At 34.3% G+C, this 20,403-nt stretch overlaps 1 protein-coding gene and 1 pseudogene across 4 annotated transcripts in view; both read right to left on the minus strand.

Annotated features, from left to right (window-relative positions):
- Positions 1-1,054: 1,054 nt before the first annotated feature.
- LOC120611485 (uncharacterized) lies at positions 1,055-1,172 on the minus strand (annotated as a pseudogene).
- A 5,544-nt stretch (positions 1,173-6,716) lies between these two features.
- RGS17 (regulator of G protein signaling 17) overlaps positions 6,717-20,403 on the minus strand; it is an 82,402-nt gene continuing 68,715 nt past the window's right edge. For 3 of the 4 annotated variants that reach the window (XM_039873838.1, XM_039873839.1, XM_039873840.1), the window contains 3 exons: positions 17,764-17,853; positions 16,058-16,292; positions 6,717-7,893 (listed from right to left, as the gene is read on the minus strand). In XM_039873838.1, coding sequence (XP_039729772.1) covers positions 7,705-7,893; positions 16,058-16,292; positions 17,764-17,853 — 514 coding nt within the window. In that variant the 3' untranslated portion in view covers positions 6,717-7,704. The remainder of the gene's footprint in view (positions 7,894-16,057; positions 16,293-17,763; positions 17,854-20,403) is intronic. The other variant, XM_039873841.1, reaches the window with a different exon arrangement.

The following is a 20,403-nucleotide window of genomic DNA, read 5'->3' on the forward strand; positions in this document are numbered from 1 at the left end:
TTGCCCGTCCATTCTCACTTACTCCGAGTTTCCGTTAGCGGCTTTCTAAACAGATTGAGGGTCTCCAAGTTCTGATAAACCACAGCGGAGCGAAGCCTTCCGAGTCCCGCCCCTGGTAGTCCAACCCCCCAAACTAGATACTAATAGTGAATTGGTGCCAGGAATACTCAAATATATTGGTATGATGCTTTGCATTATTCAGAAGACCTTTCACAGCCTACCAGAGGAGTGGATATGAGAGAGTAAACACAACCGAGACAGACCTGGGGGTGCAAGGGCTGAACACTGAAGTCGGAGCACTTACTCTGATTTGAGCAGGGTCTAGAAAGTGGTGTTTTCACTGTTGGAAACTGAGATACTGAAAACTCTTGTAGTTTATTCTTTAAACAAAAAAAAATCAAATGGTACAATATGGGAGGTCTCAACGAGGTCAAGTTATCCTTAAGTCACCTAATCAAAACTATTGAGGTTAAGTATAAAATTCTTAGAAAATGAGCTTGTATTCCTCTATTCATTTCTGAGCTCTGCTTACAAATGCAAAGCGAAGTGGAAGAATGAAATGACTTCAAACACAAAGCAAAAATACGTTTTACTAGTTAAAAGCGCTAAGGAATAATTCCTTCAGTTCTTCGTCTCACTTTGAATGTGTATTCAAGTCATAATACTTTATAATACTGTTTTGCTTTAAGTAGTGGCGGAAACCATTTTAATTTTGATCCGTTATAAAAAAAGGATTGATCAAGTTGTGTATACCTCCATTAGGAAGTTATTTCCCAAGTCTTCCTAAACTTTTCATTTGAACTCGACATGATAAATCTCAGTTGAGTTCTCAAAACAAGTCATTTCAATAATATACTTTATTATTTATAAAAGGTGCAATAATGTAATAAGCAATACCTTATAGAACATTGTAAAGAATCCACCCAGGAATTATTTTCCCTCAGATGCATAAGCATTTTAAATTTTTTTATTTTTATTTTTTTTAGGTGAGGCAACCCTTGGTTGACCTCACAGATTGCAAGGACCTTGTCATCTTACAATCCCTTATTTTTTAAGCCTACAGCACCTGGTCTTCCTAGGTGGTCTCCTATCCAAGTGCTAACCAGGCCTGACCCTGCTTAGCTTTAAGGTCAGACGGGATCTGGCTTGTTCAGGGTGGCATGGCCGTAGACTGAAAGCCTTTTAAGTAATATAAATAAGAGTACCTTTTACTCCTACAGTGTTACACCAATGAGGAAACAGTAACTTGTCTAAGGATATATTGGTGGATTCTTTATTAATTCAAAACATTTTTAAAAAGTCAGTGTAATGCATGTGCATTTTACAATAATATCCATAAGTTTACACAATATAGTTAAATGAAAACAGCTTCAATTTGATTTACTTTGAAAACTCAAAGAAATATACATAGTTTGAGACTTCTGAGTTTTGTCACATTGTTGTCATGCTCAAATTTTATTACATGTTGAAAATTCTAGCATTTTCAGGAAGTTATTATTGTACACAGGTAAAATGATAAAATAGACCCAAGGAAGGGGGAATAAAAACCCAAACGACTGAAATTTGAGGAAAAATAATTTGGATTATCTATTCAATTTATAGATACCTACAGTTATTCTGCCATTACAAAATAACCAAGATGGTATCTCTTAAGTTGTAGTCATGCATTCAAAATTTCTTTATGGTCCACTAATAAATATTGGTGGAGTCCAAAATAAGGATATAGATTATTAAGCACAATGAACATGGTGGTAAAAAATTACACATGTTCAATACGATAAATTTTACAGAACCAGACGTATAGAAATTATTTTTAATATTAAGCAAACATCTTAAAATCATATATGAGAAACACTATGACAAGTTAAAGCAAGAGGGACAAAATCAAGACTTTTATTTCAATATTCAGTGTTTATTATTCAATGGAGGGCAATATAGAGAAGCACTTGGTAAAATGATGATCAATTTAATTTACCTATTATGACAATTAGCCTAAAATCTTTACTACCCAAAAGATGCAGAGGATTAAAGTAATTATACAGGTAGTTCAAAGAAAAAAATTCACTTTCACCTCCATTAAGTGAATATTCAAGTCAACACTTTTGGAGTTTTATTTTCCCATTTCACTATCCAGTTCATTGTATTTTCTTCATAGTATCTGTTACCAATCATTTAATAGAACCTAATAGTACTGCTGATGAATATGCTCATAATTTCTTTTAGCTCTGTATAAATGTCCAATAAATTTACCTCCAATGTAACCTCTTAAAAAATCTATTGCTTTACCATAGAGAAACCCAACAAACACTACCTCAGCCAGGTGATCAAGGTCAACATGAACAGTGGTAAGTCATAATGATGGTATATACATTTGATATCATGTGATATGAATGGCACTTTACCTGTAGTCTTGCTTCTAAAAACCGATAACGTCTGTCTAATCATGGGAAAAACATCGAACAAATTCCACGTAAGGGACATTTTATAAAATAACTAGACTAGTATTCCTCAAATCTGTCAAAGTCATCAAAAACAAGAAAAATTTAAGAAACTGTCAAAGTGAGAGGATCCTAAGGAGACATGATGACTAAATGTAATGCAGTAATTTGAATGAGATCCTGGAACAGAAAACGGACATTAGGTAAAAGCTAAGGGAATCTGAATCAAATGTAGACTTAATAATGCACCGATATGTTTCATTAATTGTGATAAATATCTCATGAGTGTGCTGTATATATGACCTCTCTATACTATTTTTGTAATTTTTCTATAAATCTAAAACTATTCAAAAATAAAAAGTTTAATGAAAATTTTATGAAGACACAAATACCTTTTATTTTATTTTCACATTTTCATGGTAAAATTATTTTAAAAATCATTCTACCTTATATTAAAAAGAATGTTTTCTACTCCATGTCAATATCAGTTTTCTAATGGCCAATTTCTTATAACTTATTTTTAGTTCTACTCCTCACATATTTATTTGGCAAATTACTTAATATTTATAGTCTTCCTATTCTTGGGAATGTTTTTTTTTTCTTTTGGAAATAAAATTTTCAAATGATTTCTCTTATTTAAACTTTGATTTAAACTTACAATATTATACACACAAACAAACACATACACACATCTATATATAGCTCTATCTACGTGTGTGATTATTTCTTGATTATAGATTCAGGGTGACATTGGTGAACTGAAAACAGTGATTTTTGAATCACATTATTGAACAAAGCAATAATATTCGTATAGTCCTCCATCTTAAAAAAAAGTTGGTTATATATTTTTAAGTGAATAAATCAGATTTTAAAAGTATGGCTAAAAAAGACACAGGAAAAGAGCATGAAACTGGCATTTAATACATACATTCTTGAAAAATGAGAGAATTATTATTGAGCTGGAGAACTTTCAAAAGTAACAATATTATAGGTAACACTTTACTCTTTCCATGTTTATTTCATTTATTCCTCATGGCCATCCTGCAAATTAAGTATATTCCTCATTTGAAGAGGAGGAAACATTCTTGAGATCAATGATTAAAAATGCCAAAGTCACATAATGCAGAAACGTAATTTGAAATCAAATTTATACTTAAAGCCTCATATTTGGGAATAAAACTTAATCTGTGCACTGTTGTGTGTTGCGAGGATCCCATTAAGAGTGTTGCAGGAAAAATCTGCATCAAGTTTTTGGCATCAGTTTTACTGATAAATATTTGCAGTTGTAGCAAATGAGGAATAGCTTACATTTTTACAGGTTCAACACTATTTTCTTAGGAGAACAAACATTTTATATTGGTCAGAAATAAAGAACCGAAGAGCATGCAAATATAAGTGTTTGTAAAAGTATACTTTGAAAATTAACATTGTAACTGTCAATATAAATACACAGGCAAGAAAATTTTCTGGAAATGTCTTTACTACCTTTCAAAATAATTTGTCAATGTATTCAGCACAGTTTTCAAAATTCATTTTTGATAGGGTTCTATATATAGGCATTTTTGATCTAAGACTTTTTAGGTGGCTTTCAAAAGTTCTTATTTTCTGATTGTATTTAAAATTTTTTCCTTGTATATTTCTTCCTCGATGCATCTGATACATTGTATTTTTTGCAAGTGTAATATGTCACAATTACAGTGACTTATTTTTTCAATATAGTTAAAATATAGAAAAAATAGATAAATTCCAAATTAAGAATCAGGTATTATTTTAAATCAGCTTAATGGGCTGAAAATGTACTTTTGCACATTATTTACCTATGTCTAGAGTCCTTTTGTAAAATTGAACTATCAGGTAAAAATATGATACACATTTCATTCTGTAAATAACCAAGGCAGCATTAAAGGATACTATAAACACTCCATGCACCATGACCAAATATCAGAACTGGTCATCCTATGTACATATTTTAAGATTAAAAAAAAAGACCACATTATGGTCTTGATTTTTACACTTCATAACATTGATATCAAAATTGTGTTTTGCTATTGTTGTTCATATGCCAGTGCACCTACTGTGCTTAGAGCTGCCCTGTAACACTGGGCTCATGTATATTACCTTGGGTAACATAATAGCAATTCTCCAGAGTAAAGAAGTGTCATCCATCCATTATTAGTGTGACCTATGTACAATATCCATCTGTGAAGAAATCTGGCTCTCTAATTTATTTATATATATTTATATATAATCTACATCCTCTACTTTTCTTTCCATTATAGACACATCTGAAATTAGGCACTATAGAAAAAGCATTAACCTCTTTCTGTGTGCATTGGCAGATTCTAACAGTATACCAATGATATCTTGGCCATCTGAAACACAAAGTATACCTTCTAAAGTGCTAACTTTTCCTCAATGAGGAATTCACTCACTAGGAAAAATCTAATTCTACCCAAACAAATATTGTGCTCTTGGAATCGTAGCATAGACACCATTTGAGGGTTTGTTTGTTTGTTTATTATAGCTCTGTAATTAAAACAGAATTGATCATATCATACTTTAAAAAGTGGTAGAGTTGGAAATATACATACTCTTTAAAAGTTTAAAACTTTTGAAATTAAATGAGAAACCCCTCGTCCCTCCAAAATAGGAATTTAGCACAGAAACACTCACATAGCATGGTTACCAACATCTGATGTGTAAATCTACTCTAGAATCATTCTCAACACAACTTCCTAATTAGGTTTCAAAAGGATATACTAACTTCAAAATCTGTATTCTACAAATGCCCAGTTTAGAGATTAGAACTCTTTATAAGGCCCTTATCTTTTACATTTGGTAAAAGATTAAAAGTATTGTCAAACAGACAATTCATCTAATAGTCTAAAGTATCTTATAAAGATAACTCATGACTAACAGGTCACCATCATATATAGTAACAACAAGAATATAAAGTCTACACTTAAAAAGATTGATGCATGCAGTGTATCATAGTATATTACATATTTTCTAGTCATGTGCACCAATTTATTGTGCTTCAAATACAGCAACAAGTATGATATTACAACATATGTGTATATATCATAGTAGCATAATAAACTCAATTCTAATTAAGAAAAAAATTAAATAATTCAGGAACAGTATAACTTCACAATAGAAGTGATGATTCTTTTAGTTTTTTCTTTACTCTTTAGGAAAAAAATATGACTTTTTGTAAACATCTTCATAACTATCTTTTTTCAACATATTACTGGAAACTATTATTCAAATAGTAAATATCTAATTGACATGGATATAGTATGTCTTAACACACTAACACTTTCAGACAAATACAGGCATTTGTTAAAAGAAATTATAAATATTTTCTACCTTGTATTTTAAGTACATTTTCATAAATAATGTATTTAAAAGTGCTGAATATGGTAGGATAGTCAGCAACGCCAGTGTAAACAGAACATTTTGTTTTCTACTATGCAAACTTTTTTTTAAAATCCCATTTTGTCAAACACTGCAACAGTTAAAATATTTGCATAGGGAATAGATAATAGCCCTTTTAATCATATCTCCTGAATTCTATATAAATTAGAAAATCAAATTCAGTTAAAAAACAATTCTTAAAATGTATTACGTTTATGGAAAAAGAAACTTAAGATGTCAACCTTTCAAGTAAAATAAATTTAAAAAAAGAAACCCCCAAACTTGTTTTTTTTAATGTTTAATAAATTAAAAAATGAGAGGTAGTTAAAAATGACAAAGAAAAACTATAATTTTTAATATCATCCTTAATATAAGGCCAGTATTCTTAGTGGATATAAATATTTTTTAAAACTTTCATTTTAGGTTACTCAATATTATATTTAATAAGTTTAAGATTAAAAAAATATCTCCAGGGGATATATTAATATTCAAATGTAACACCATGATATAAATATGACACTGACTTTTTCGTATGTGTGCACAATAAGATACCGTTTTCTTGAAGGTCAAAAGTACATGCCAATGTCAGGCAAGCATTTTGTCTTAAAGATTTAGTGGTACTTATAAAAATAATATGGCAGCTAGAAGATTTGAGCACTGAACTGCCTTTCAATTATGGATGAGAATTAATAGTTTGGTTTTAACATTTTTAAAATAAGTAATTCTTAAGATACTATGTGAAAACAGTTAAGGTCTGAAGTAGAGAATTATCTTCTTCATAACTGTCATAAAACTTTTCTTAGTTAAATACTTAGCTTTTCATTGGATTTCACTTTCAAGGAAAATATGCCACAGGACAGATGCTTTTCATAGAAATGTTTTATGATGCTACATGTAGGCGTTCCTTTATTAAATCCTTTCTTCATATTCAAGAACTAAGTTTTCAAGCTTATTATTTTTTTTTCTTGCTAAAGTACATACTTTACACAACTGTTTTAGAACTGGAGAGCCAGTCTTTAATAAATTAATTACAGTATTGGACATGTGATATATACATAAAATCATTTTCTTCAATTACAATTAAAAACACTATTACTCTTTGATTTGTCAGTGAAATAGAATATCTTCAAATTATTTTGTGCTTTTTTTTTCTCTTTTTGCCTTACTGTTTTTTACACAACAAACTCTTCTGTAATGAAAATGCCACAGTTTTGGCAGTGAACAACCAGAGGAACCCCACCACCCCCCGCCCATTAGGATCTTCCAACAAACAGAGATAAATAGCTCTTTTTTTCATGTACAGAAATATCGGCTTCGAAATTAGTATACTAGACACAGCATATAGCATGTTGAATACCATTGTTACAATTTCAAAATTGGCTTTTTCTGTCTTAGATCATATTTAAAAATGTGAACCAGAGCCAACTTTTTGGCAGTTATTTCTATAAGACCATATTGCACAAAAGTCTTTAAATACAGATATAAGTTATGCCATTGGATTAAATATTACAACAACTACGTGGCAAATGAAGCAGTTTTACTTCGCACATGCAGCCTCTGGAGGTACACTAGTAGACTCTTCACAGGACTACAAATACAGTTTGCTTGCAAGTAGAATGAGTGTTGAATAAAACAAACGTAATTTGGCAATTCATTGTTTTATGTGATATTTTCCCCAAACTTACCCATGGGTAACCTTGATAAAAATGGAGACAAAGACCATATGGTTGTATTTTCACAGTAGCCTGAGGAATGCTAAACTGTAGTTCTCCAGGAACTCAGTTTCTGGTGTTATTTAACTAATTTCCTATCCCAGCCCTCCAAAATGATTTTTTTTTTAAAATGAAAATTAAGATTCAGAAGTAGAGCTGGCAGTACTTTCAACAAATGACTTATAAATTTGAGAGTTCAAAAACCTTGGAAAAGAATCTCTGTGCATTAAGGTATAAATCTGGAGTTGGGCATCTTCATACATGTGAGGATTAGGATCCAACAGATTTCTATTGATCACCTCTCTAACTCGAGAATCGAGACTGACCTAAAAAGAAATAAGAGCAGATACATTAAATAATATTTTTTCAAAATACCTCTATTAACTATAGGTTCATGACATTTCAGAGAAATCCCAAAGAATAAGTTCAAGTACCTGAAATCTTGAGGTTATTTTTTCAAAGGCTACATAACCTTGCATTCTTTTTTTCTTTCAAACGTTGAATTAAACAAACAAAAGACAACCAGTCTTTTAAACCAGAATTTTGGTTCACAGATATCTTGGCTTACTTGGATTTATCTTTTCTATGCATTCACTCCCCGGCTTTTTAACAATTTCTATTCATTGTTGAGGTACCAGAGAAGTCCCTAGCCAGAATACGAATTTACCTCCTACTATTATGTGACTGCTGGGGTGACCCTCTTGATGAAGCAAGGTAATAATCTGGCAGAGAGTAGTTCTCCAGTAAAAATTAACATGCTTATCAAATGCTGATTCCGGATAGTTTCAAATCTCACTATGTCAAAAGAAGGAAACCTGGAATGGGGAGGGCTTTGTGAGCAGAACCACAACAGGCATTTTTCATGTCTTACGTCTGCCTGACGAGGCAAAGGAAACTGCATGGTCCTTCTGTAGGAATACATTTAAAGATCTCTGTACTAAAGATTAAGCGGAACAATTGCTTAGGGTGGAAACTTTCAAAGGAGAAATATAAATAGGGATTCACAATACCCATTAATCAATACAATGTTATTTGAAAAGTGTACAGAAGTTAAATTCGGTAAGTGATTCAGTTATTTTTTGTCCTCACTAAATGCTAATCCTATTGGACTTGGTGGAGTATGTCGGTAAGGGAAGTGGAGGAAAATAAATAGCAATAAGGATATGCTTGGTGGACAGAACTAAGCTCTGCCCTGAAATGACATTTTAGCGAAACCCTCCAAGGGGCAAATTATCACTGAGTCCTGATTGGCTTCCTCAGTTCTAACTGTTGAACAAGGACTCGGGCATCCTGATCCATAGTTATCTGTTCCATTATGTACTCAAGTTTATACAAACCTTTTATATTTATATCTAAACGTTTCATCATAAGCATTTTGCAAAAGGCTTTTGGATTCTGGCTTCTTTTCCCATCCACCGTTTAAATTAAGCCTGGGATCTGAAACAGTCCCAGTGATGGAGGCCACTCATATTCCATCTGGTGTCCCCACGTTCCTGAGTTTTGTGGTCCATGTGGAATTAGGTTGATACACCCAAGGGAAGGCTGGATTTGTCAGGAAACAGTGGTCCAGATTAATTTTCTGTGGTTTGGCTAGACCAACTTAATACAGAAAAAAAAAAAAAATTAAGGATCTCTTGGCAGAACTATATGTTCTTTGTCAGGAAATGGGGAAAAAAAGATGTTCTAGAATTAGATCATTTAAGTTTTATTCTGTGTTATTGCCATATGAAATCATAATCAAGTATAAAATAAAAAGTATGGAATTTTTTCCTAAGCTTTTTATTTAAAAATATAACTTGTGTTTCTGCTCATCAGGAAAATGTTGACATTGGAGTTTAAACTGATTGATCTTACTGTGTCATGAGAAAGCTTACCGAACACACTCCACTGTTTTTATAAATGGCACTTTACTTTCAAACTTGAGAACTTTTTGTTCCAGTGGAGAATGAAACGTTAAATTAGTGGTAAAGAAAGGTCACTTATTTCTTAAATAATAGCATAATTAAATATAGTATAACACTTTATCAGTAGCTGAAATCATATTAGTTATCTAAGACAGAAATTAAAAAAAAACTTGAATTATTAAATATCTTGAGTCCTCATTGTAAAATTTTCTTTGTTTTCAAATTAAAAACAGTAGTGAAATAGCATGGAGAAAATAGTACCATTCAACATTTAGTAATCTATAACAAAAAGGCATTTGCTATTTCCATTTAAAAAAGAAAATATTTACCTTCATATCTGGTTGTTTGTTTGAAAAGGTTGTCGGTCAGTCAAAAGAAGTGTAGGGAGATCAAATAACAAGGACAAACCCCATGGAGCTAACAATCTATAGTTTCATCTTGTGGCATCTTTGTGCTTCAGATTGTGGAACATCTATAATACAAGTTAGTGGGGGTGGATCCCAGCATGGGCCTGAGCCCACGTCACCCTAGGATTCAGGCACAACTAGGTGGCTTATAATGCCATCTTATCTGGGTCCAATGCAGGAGGGACTGAGGAGGTTCTTGAAAAGAACTCATCCTAAGGGAAGAGAAAGTTGAGCAGCACAGACAAGAACTGTCCTTTCTTAGTCCTCAGTCTCACATTTAGGTGGGGGGAGGGAGGGTGCAGCACAGCCATAAGAGTTTTAAAAAAAATTACTGTGGGACAGGGCACAAGACAGCACTGATAGATTTGGTGGCATTTAACTGGCAGTTTGAGCAGTGCTCGGAACATTGGCAGTGTTGAGAGGTGGCAACTGAAGCTTTAAAAAAGCATAAGTGACTGTGGAAGCTTTCATTCCCACAGAAGGTAGGAGACGGGGAAGAAAAGCAAGTGGTTTGTAAACATAAAAATATCCACTGGCAACTCCACGAACTCATTGGGAGGAAAATGTAATGAGAGCTAAAGTTTCAAGGGTGCAGAGGTAAAGATAGAATGAAGGCAGAATTTGGGAGAGCCCGGGTCAAACTGAGCTATAAGCCATGCTTAATCTTACCAGATTTCCTACCCAGTGGAGGAGAACATCAAGACAGGTGATTGTCGCTGAAAGAGAGTGCACCAAGTTTGACCCTGGCTTCCTGTTCTAGCCATCAAGATGTAATGGAAATTTTGACTCTGTGGACATTTTTGGCAGAATTAAACTGAAAATGATGAATTTCCATTGAAAGCCTTTTTTTTTCCTCTCTCAGAGACCCTCCTTTAAGTAAATTAAGTTAATTCCTAGACTAATTTTTTTTATGTTATCATGATTATTTCCCAATTTTTTTCCATTTTATTTTTAATTTTACTGAAGTTGCTTAAATTAGGATCCTTTTTTTAAGTAAAATTCTGATTAATATTTTTTCTTTGTGAGTTTATACTGAATTTTAGCAGTTAGAGTTTCTGCCACATTTTTAATTTTAACTAAATTTGGTTTTCTTATGTTAAATTTTATAGATCTAAAGAATATCTGATTCTCCTATTGGTTTTAATAAATGTTTACTATGTATACTTTTTGTCCTATTATTTTGTGTAGATTATTTCTACTGAAAATAATTACAAGTTGCAAATAAGACTGATTGTTGGAGTTTGTTTCTTGGAGCAAAGACCACTGATAGAATCAAGGGCAGTAACCATATTTTTCGTAGGGTAGGGAAAATTTATCTTGCTTATCTGAGAGAGAGTCCAGGCATGCAGTTAAGGTGGCTGTTTCTCATTTTGCCTCATGTTCGAAGGTGGGGTTCACAGAAATCTGTAGTGGTGCTGAAGAAAACGCTAGACAATGGAATAACTCATTAACATACTGTAGTTGGAAGAGCACCGAGTTTGGAATCAGAAGATCTTGGGCTTGCGTTCTCTCTCTACCAGATATAATTCTAATGTCCTCTTTGAGAATAAGTTTCCTTTGCTGTAAAATGGTGTCACTTTCTTAGTGGCTAAAGGATCATTGTGAGACATAATAATATATGTAAGACCATTTCATCAACAGAGTTTAAGCCCAATGCAAAGTAATAATAGTAATAATAATTGATCATGATGATGATGATACCTTTTTGATCAAACCCAATGTCTTTAGACTGTATCAACTTGAATTTTACCTTTTCAGAGTGACCTTACACGACTAGCCCTATTCTAAACTACATCATTAGACCTCATAATGTTCACAATTTGTAGTTACTCGTTTTTGACCTAATTTGTCTGTCTTCCTAAAATGTAAGTTCCAAAAGGAGTAAGCCGATGTCTTTTTTGTCACTGTTGTTGTACCCATCATATCCCCAACATCTAGCCCAGAATCTGGCTAATAGAAAATACTCATTAAGCCTATTTCGAATGATAATATGCATGCGCAAATAAATGAATCTAGGAAAATATAATCAAATGTGTCCTCTTTATAAAAAGCTGACTTAAATCACTGAAAGTGCTACATTCACAGTTTTTCTGAAAAGGCATATACACAGAGAGAATCTACGTGCCTATCACATTTGCATTATTCTTAGATAATTTTGGTGTTTAAATAGGTTTATTGCTTTTTTTCTTCCAGCTAGCAACTGGAAATTTAGGGTGAAATCAGAAAAAGCAAACAATTCCTACTACTATTAGAATCGCACTATGGCAGAGCCTGAAAGTCATAGATTTAGTGAGTTTTAGAGCTGATTCCAAGCAAGGAAGCCGAGGCTGCAGAGCACTGAACTGAGTTGTTTGGCGTCACATGGACGGTAAGTGGCAGGACTGGGCTGCAGCCCAGCAGACACAGCGCCGCCACTGGCCTTTGCAGATGACTGAACACACACAATTTTCAGCAGTTCAGCTAAAAGTCTTATATTTATTGCAGACTTATAATTATTTCTTTGTTCAATAGCTCAGTGCTGTTTATAGTTGGTAATAGCTTTTAAACGTTTTTTTTTTAAAGTTCTTTATTTTGTTGGGTTTGTCTTTTTGATACTTAATAAATTATAAGCTGCCACCAGCATCTGCTATGTTCAGCAAGGCTACTAGTAGTCTTAAATTCCTCTTAGTTACCTCCATTTGTTTTCTCTTTGAGGACACCACATAAAAGAAAATTGACTTCTTAAAGAAATGCTATTTGTAATTTTAGATTTAAAAAAAATTTTAAATGTGGCCCTTTTCCCTCTTAAAATGTATGCTATACCAAGAAATGGAAGTTATATTGCCTCCTGATTGCAAACATCCATTTTGTAACATAATACTCAAATTATTAAAAATGTTTAAAACATGTTCTTAAACAATGAAATGTAACTTTCAGCACACTGGCTCTGGAAGGAAATAAGTATGTACATTTAAGTAATGTAAAGAATGTAGACTTTCTCTAAATTTAACGAAGAGAAATACGGTAACTAATTAAGGGAAAATGAAAATCCAGTGAAGAAAAACGAGGTTCTGGTTAAGAATAAAATCCTGATAATTTTTAGCTATTTAGTTATTACCATTTTTTAAGTTATTCAAATGTTCATGTTCTTTACAAATATTTGGAATAGGTGGAAAAAGTTAACAAAATTTCAGAGGTAGAAAGGCCAGATTACCTGGCCCCAAAATGGGAAACAATCCCAGCTCCAGTTAGTTTGGAATGACTGCTCAGCGTACTGTGCTGAGAGAGACTCTGAAGCTGAATCTGGGCCCAGCGATAAGGACCATGATTGATTAGCCCTGTCATCCGATGGGGAGAACGGAGCAGTAGGGCAAGATCCTTAATGCTGCCGCATTTGGTTTACTGTTCTCTGTGCTCCTTTTGATTTTTGTAAAATCAACTGAATACTGAGGACAAGTGAACTAATTTATCCCAGGTCACACAATTAGGCTGAAAGATAGCCAGGACTAGAATCCTGTGTACCTGAACATTAGTTCAGTGTTCTTACCACTGTATAGTCAGGGCTCTTGTGATGTGACAAGAATTCTCTCCAGTGCTGGCAAACAAAATTGGAAGGGTGAGAACTCAGTATTCTGAGACAGTTTGTAATGTATTGTAAATGATTAGAAATTGACAAGTTTTTGCACAGAAAGGTCAGTAAGATATGAGCGGGGAAAGGACTCTGGGATTGCTGTGAAGTGCATGCCATATTGTGAGTGTATCAGTGAGTCATTTGATGTGGTTCAAGAGTACATATATCTACACCCTGGCTTAAAATAACTTTTTAACAACTGTCTTTTATAATTGCAAATATCTACTTTTGGTTTATTTGTTTTTGCTGCTAAACAGTAATTCAATATAATTACTATGTTGATAGGAAAGCAATCTTTTGGCTAAACAAAGGCACTTCATACAGCCCAATAATTTAGATTTTCTATCAAGTGAGCACAAAAGTAGCATAATGATAAAAATTTGCATTTCATCTCTGTCTCTCTCTCTCTCTGTAGTATTTTGAGAATATTAAAGAGTGAGTAATGGCCTAATTGTAGATGTTAAGAAAATAAAAGAGAGAATAAATATGGCTATTACATTAAATATTAGTCTATTTAATTTAGCAAAAGTTGTGTTCTGGATCAGGAAATAATATTTTAATGACTGTTGGGTGAAACTCATTTTCAAGGTCAAGAAATTAGGTGAAAACAAAACTCTATTACTTTTGCAAAAGAATGAAAATCCAATAGTTTATATTTCAATAATTGATAACTATGATAGCTCTAATCTATGGCCCAAAGAAGAAGAAATTTTATAAAAATTAAGTATTTTACAAAGCTCCATCAGTCAGTGACATCTGAAAATCAGGGGCTGTGAGGACAATGGAGAAGTGCTTCCCATAAAAAACTAAAAATTAGAACATGAAAACTGTAAAACAAAGGAATTATGTGTATTTAATATGGAGAATCCTTTTTCTAGTATCATTATTTTAAAATGGAACAATGATCATTTTAAGATGATACATATTACACATTTTGGGGAGAGAAACAGACTAGATAAGCTTCCCGAGGACTCTAATTATGTAGAATTATGGGCAAGTGAAACACGTCTTTGGGCCCATTCAATCATTTGATATATTTGCCATGTAACGTAATAGTAAAACAAAAATTAGAAAGAAATTAATATTAATGTGCTAATAAAATTCAAGTAGAACTGGTGAAATGCTGAGGTTCTGGATAGACCAGAAACCTAAAAATGTATTTTTACGATGTAGAATTATAATGGTGTTAGAAATATAAAGTGGCATTAGTAATAAATGTATTGTGGCTACAGAAAAATTTTCTATGAAAACTTTTTTAATGTTAATGCGGGAAATACAAAATAAAAATAATCTTTTGTGTATCCAATTCACGCTTTCTCACTTTGTAGACACAATATGATTGGAATACTCTAGAATACCAATGGCACTTACAACCTAATAAAAAAAATGTTTAATTCTTTAGGTCTATCTCATTAGAGGTGAAATATAGAGATTGCTAAAGTAGATGCGAATCCATTTTACGGATTCCAGGGTAAGGAGTGTTGCAGTCAGGGCCACATCAGATGTTGGATGAGGCACTGAGAACAGCCTATCTATAGGGGACTTCATAAATGGCCGTGCATGTAAGAGATGGGTGTGTTGGCTAATTTCTGGGAGCAGAAGGTACTAGGTCAGGACATTCAGATGCACAGGTAAAATCACAGTGGTTTAGGAGAGACAAGAAAAGACAAACGGTGGTGTGGAGAAGAGAAGGCATCCTAGGAACCTCTAAATTCAAATGCTTGAAGTTGAAAGCTCCTCTGGACACTGTCACTCAGCACTCCTGAGGCCTGGGCACACTGTTGACCCCTCCCTCATCCAACGCTTTTAACTCTCGTGGCTGGAACATTTCTCAGAAGCGAAGTCATTTTTAAAAAGTTGATGGAAAAGTATTAGTTTGATTACTTGAAATGTTCCTTATTTATTAGGTATATTCTGACATGGGAAAAATAGCTTGCACTTTCAATAACAGGAAAAGTAGAATAAGTAAAATCATTGCCATTACCTATCTCTCCCTAAGAATATTAATGGGTCACAAAGGCTCATTCTTCAGTTCTGTAAAAATTGTCTCATATTCATCAACAAACATGGCATTTTTGGGGAGCCTTTATAATCAGAGGTTCTCAAACTCGTATGTAGGTGGAAAGCTTGTTTCAAGTGCAGACTCCTGGGCTCTATTTCCAAAAATTCAGATTCAGAAGGCCTCAAGAATTTGCTTTTCAAACAAACGCCACTAGTGAACTTCATAGAGGTGATCTGGGGATCACACTTTGGGAAACACTGCCCCATAGTAAGTTCTTTTTCACTTTTTAAGTGGTAGCAAATTGTATTTAACAGACTTCCTAATGTTAGTTCTGAAAAGCAAGTAGATCACCACAGATTCAGCCAGAGATAAATGATCAAAGCATAGTGGGAAAACCTAGTTTTCAAACACATGTTCAGGTAGATGCTCAGAAAGGAATCTAAATTATCTACCCAGAAAAGCCTTTGCGCCTGTCCACACTCCATGCATTACCCACTTTAGACAGAAGTCCTTTTAGGTTCGTCCTCCGTCTTAGGAAGCCCACATCAATGTTTTCCAGATTTTTACCTCTTTTGGTGATAGTATAGAAATGTAATCGTCATATATCGTTCTGGCCTTTTCTTCAATTACTTTTTTGTTCTGTTCTTTCTTTAAGTCTTCACAGGCAAGCCAGAAAAGCAGGTTCTCTTCACTATATTCTGTTCGGAGGAACTCTCTGAAAAGGTTTCTTCCTGCTGGGGCCTTCATCATCTTGTCAAAATTTTGAGACCAGGACAAGACTTCATCTGAAGTGGGGTTTTGGCTGCAGAGACAGAACGGGCCATTTATCAAAGGCGACCTTGACCTGTGGATACTAGCCCAGGTAGAAGGAACAGGTAAGAAATGCTATTCAGTTGCTGCCATCTAGTGGTCATTGCCACTCATTCCAGCCTGATGTGGCAAATATCTGCCAGTACTAGATTAGTTATTTTGGAGTGTTGACAAAAATTTGTGTTAAGTGCAAGCTGCATGTTAGGGAGCCAGATGTTCAAATAGCAAGGGGCTATCCACACTCTGTATGTGGTCATCATAAACTAATGAAGTTTGGAAATGTTCAAACATTAATATAGTCCAAGTTGATAGAAATAGTCTATACATTGTTTAAAGGGCAAACAGAATCCTTTGTTTGTACCTCATGTAGATTTCTATTTTCAAACTATAAGATACAGTTTCTCTTTTAATCTCTGGTAGCTATTTTTTTCACTTATCACTGGAGTTAAAATAAGAATACATTGTGTGTTTCTCAAATATTTTCCTAAACTTGATTAATTATTCTATTAAATATTACAAATGGTTACCCATGAATGGAGTTATCACAGTTACAAAGCACAGGGCCTTTATAATGACACTGAGGACATTTTAGATATTTATATTCAGGTTTGCACTGACTTTTCCTGCAGAAGCCACCAGTTATTACTCCCTTTGCTTATATTCCAAAATGGAAGAAATAAATTGGAAATTCTTATGATTCTCATCTTGCTTTCCTATTTATTGGTTTATTTAAAAATTTTCTAGCCTAAAATACATTTGGTCAAAGAATGTGTGTGTGTGTGTGTGTGTGTGTGTACAGCTTTCTGACCAAGTATTTTAAATAGATTTTTACTATTCCAAAATATTGGAACTTTCTTATTCATTTAAAAAAAAATTTAAAGGAGAAAAAATTACTATAAAGCATCAACATTAAAACCTTCTTGCAAGCAGAAAAAGAAAGCACCTATAATTATACAAATAATCCACTTGTATTTTGATTATTCTGTAAATGTAGTACTGCACTTTGACTTCTCATTTTGGAGAAATACTTGGTTAGAGTCAGTTCTGATGGAAATGGGACCAGGGCCCAGCTGGGTACCCTCTCTAGCTGACTTAAGTAATTCCTTTTTTTTTTTTTTCGTTTTAGACTCTTCCCCTATAAAGAGAACGACTTAAAGAAATATTCTCAGAAAAGAGAAGTCACGAATTAAGACAATTGGGGTGGGGGCCTAATTCATGCAACAATCATTATTTTTTGAAAGAGAAAGTCAGGCAGTGTTTTGGCCATCAGCTTCACACAGCTAACAGAAAAACTGATGACAAGCGATTGCAGTCACAGAATAAGGTCTCTCAGAGTGAGTATGCATTCATTTTCACAAAACCATTCTGAGGAGCAACAGGAAGCAAGAGCCGATACTTAAGCACTGAGTAGATGTAAACAGTATATAAATACAAGACATAATTATAATGTGAATCACACTCACCCTTCCTCTAGGACCTGGATACTCTCCATTTTTGTGGTATGTGTGGGTCTTTCTGCCATTTCACCTCTTTCTTCGTTCCTAACAGTGAGGCTGTAATGTAGCATAACACTTTATTTTGTCTAGGGAAAACCAATCACTTAAAGAAAAATAAAAAATTGCAGGAAAATAATTTCACAGAAGAATTTTATTTTCAACTCTGTGAGGATATGTAGTGTACAAAACAAAGCAATGCCATTTTAAAATGGCAGGTAAGCCCATGTCAACTAAAAGAAAGAGAATCAGTATTAAATAAAATCATGAAGTAAATTAGAAGTCAGAAATGGATACTGTTATACATTCTGGCTTTATCCTTATATAATTAAGATTACTTAAAATCTGTGAGATACTTACGTGATTATATGCTTAATATTTGATACACATTATTATGCTACTCTTTGGACTAATGCCGTTTTGACTTTTGGTTAGCTCTATTCATCGTTTGTTTTCCATTTATTTTCCTCCATTGATAGCTAAAAAGATAAAATGCGTCAGAATCTGCAACAGCATTTGTGAAATTTACATCATCCTTCTTTGCAGACCTGGTTTTCTGCCACCAAAACCATCATTCTCCATCCACTCAAGTTCGAACCACTGGATTTTTATATTTGACTTTGTCTTTGCCCTTTCATTCCATTTAGTCAATCTTCAATGTCTCGAGAGGGACAGGCCAGCCACTCTGAGGGTTTGACTAGGAGAGCATTGGGTGAGAGGGGTCTCTGGGACATATATTTCGGAATTCTACAGGATTACAGGAGCTGGGACAATCCCATGGGCTTTAGTAACTCAGAACAAGAATAAGAATTGTCTGGTTCAGGTAAACTGGAGCTGAGCAGCATCTTAGGGTGGAAGACCCGAGGTTCCAGGTGTAGACTAGACATAACGAGGGAGGTTTTGGGGAAATAATAAAAAGCAGGTGGGGAGGATGACCCATGGCCTTGGAAAGATCAAGCTACTGAATTAGCAAACAGATGCCTCTGTTTAGAGACTGAGGAGCTTCCTGCGAGCCTGGCAGAGAGCAAAAAGTGGTCAGATAACACCTTTTTCATTTGCTCACTCATTCATCTGTTTTCAACAAGGAGAAAAGGAAACTATTATTTTTTTAGTGCCTATTATGTGCCAGACACTGTCCTTTCACTTTTATTTTTATTGTCCCCATTTTATAGACAGGCAAGTGAAGCACAGAGCTGCGTGGTCTATCGGCCCAAAGTCAGGCAGTAAATGCGCGGTAATGCTTGAAATTTAAACCCAATTCTGTTAAAGGACACTGTTGTTCTTATTGAGTGCCTATGACAAAACACGCTCTCTGATAAGCATTGGAACAATAAGCTACTTATTCTGTGATTGCAGAAAAGAGTCACTAAATATGGTTGTGGTAGAGAGGATTTTAGTGGGAGAAAGCTTCCAACCATAGTTATCCTTAATCTGGAAAGTTTGGCACAGGAAGCTGAGACAATGTCTCATTAATTCATTTTGTTTTCAGGTACAAAAGGTGAAGATGGAAAGAATGTAGCAAAGGGAAGAATTTAAGGAAGAGGGGCCAATCTATGACTGCAAGCGAGACTAGATAGGGCAATTTAGTTGAGAAAGTTGACTACCTGGAGAAGAGTGAACTCAATAGGAATTGGAAAAGATTTTTAGTCAGAAAAAGGACACCTCAATGAAAAACTAAATAAGATTTAATAGTGAGATAAAATTAAGTTCTTCTCTACCAATTTCTAAGGAGAGTAGTAGATTTATTGGTGTAGAAAAGAGCAAACCTCTCATGAAAGGGGTGTGGCCCAAAGAATTCTGGAAAGTGGAAACCATAGCTGATTGTTACCCAAATGCCCAGCGCGACCTGACCAGTGCTCTTCAGGGAGGCAGCGACTCCAAGGCGAGACCCCTCAGAGCCTTCAGGGCCGGGTAGCCATGGGGGTATGGTGAGCTGGGGTTCAGAGAGAGCAGCACAGTGGTGTAGTCTCTGCATGTGAGGGTTGTCTACAGCTTGAAGTGGCCTAGGACACCCCGTTCCCGGGGTCACTGCGCATGGAGGTCAGGTGTGCGTTGACAGGAGAGTCATTACCTTCTCAAAGTGTCTTTGACCAGAGAGCTTCTCTGGAATTTGATGTATTTCCAGGAATTGTGAGAAAGTAGGTGAGAGGAGGTTGACAATGTTCTTTATAACTTCCTGGGAGAAATTAATGATGCCAAATGGATAAAATATGCAAATTTGGGGTAAATTCTAGAAAGATCGTATTTAAATAGGAAAGTAATACTCCTTCTGCCAAGCTTTATTGAGCTTGTGTGTGTGTGTGTGTGTGTGTGTGTGTGTGTACACACAGTAAGGTACTAAAAAGAGACTAGAAAAAGAGCTCGCTTTCGCTGATTAAATAATACTTGGAAATGTATTTCTGTTATATTTCTACACAAATGCAGTGTGACACACAAACACAAGTATTCTTCATTTTATGCGTCTTTGAAAAAAATTTTTTCTCCATTGTGTCTTTGCTGTAGAGCAACAAATCTGGAGTCCACATGCATGACTGACAAGTTTCTGAACATGAATTCTGGCTCTTCTGTCTGTTTCTGTGATATTTACAAACATCCCAAATGCCACCATAT

Source organism: Pteropus medius, unplaced genomic scaffold (genome assembly GCF_902729225.1).
Source record: "Pteropus medius unplaced genomic scaffold, Ma_sr-lr_union100, whole genome shotgun sequence".
Taxonomy (NCBI): Eukaryota; Metazoa; Chordata; class Mammalia; order Chiroptera; family Pteropodidae; genus Pteropus; species Pteropus medius.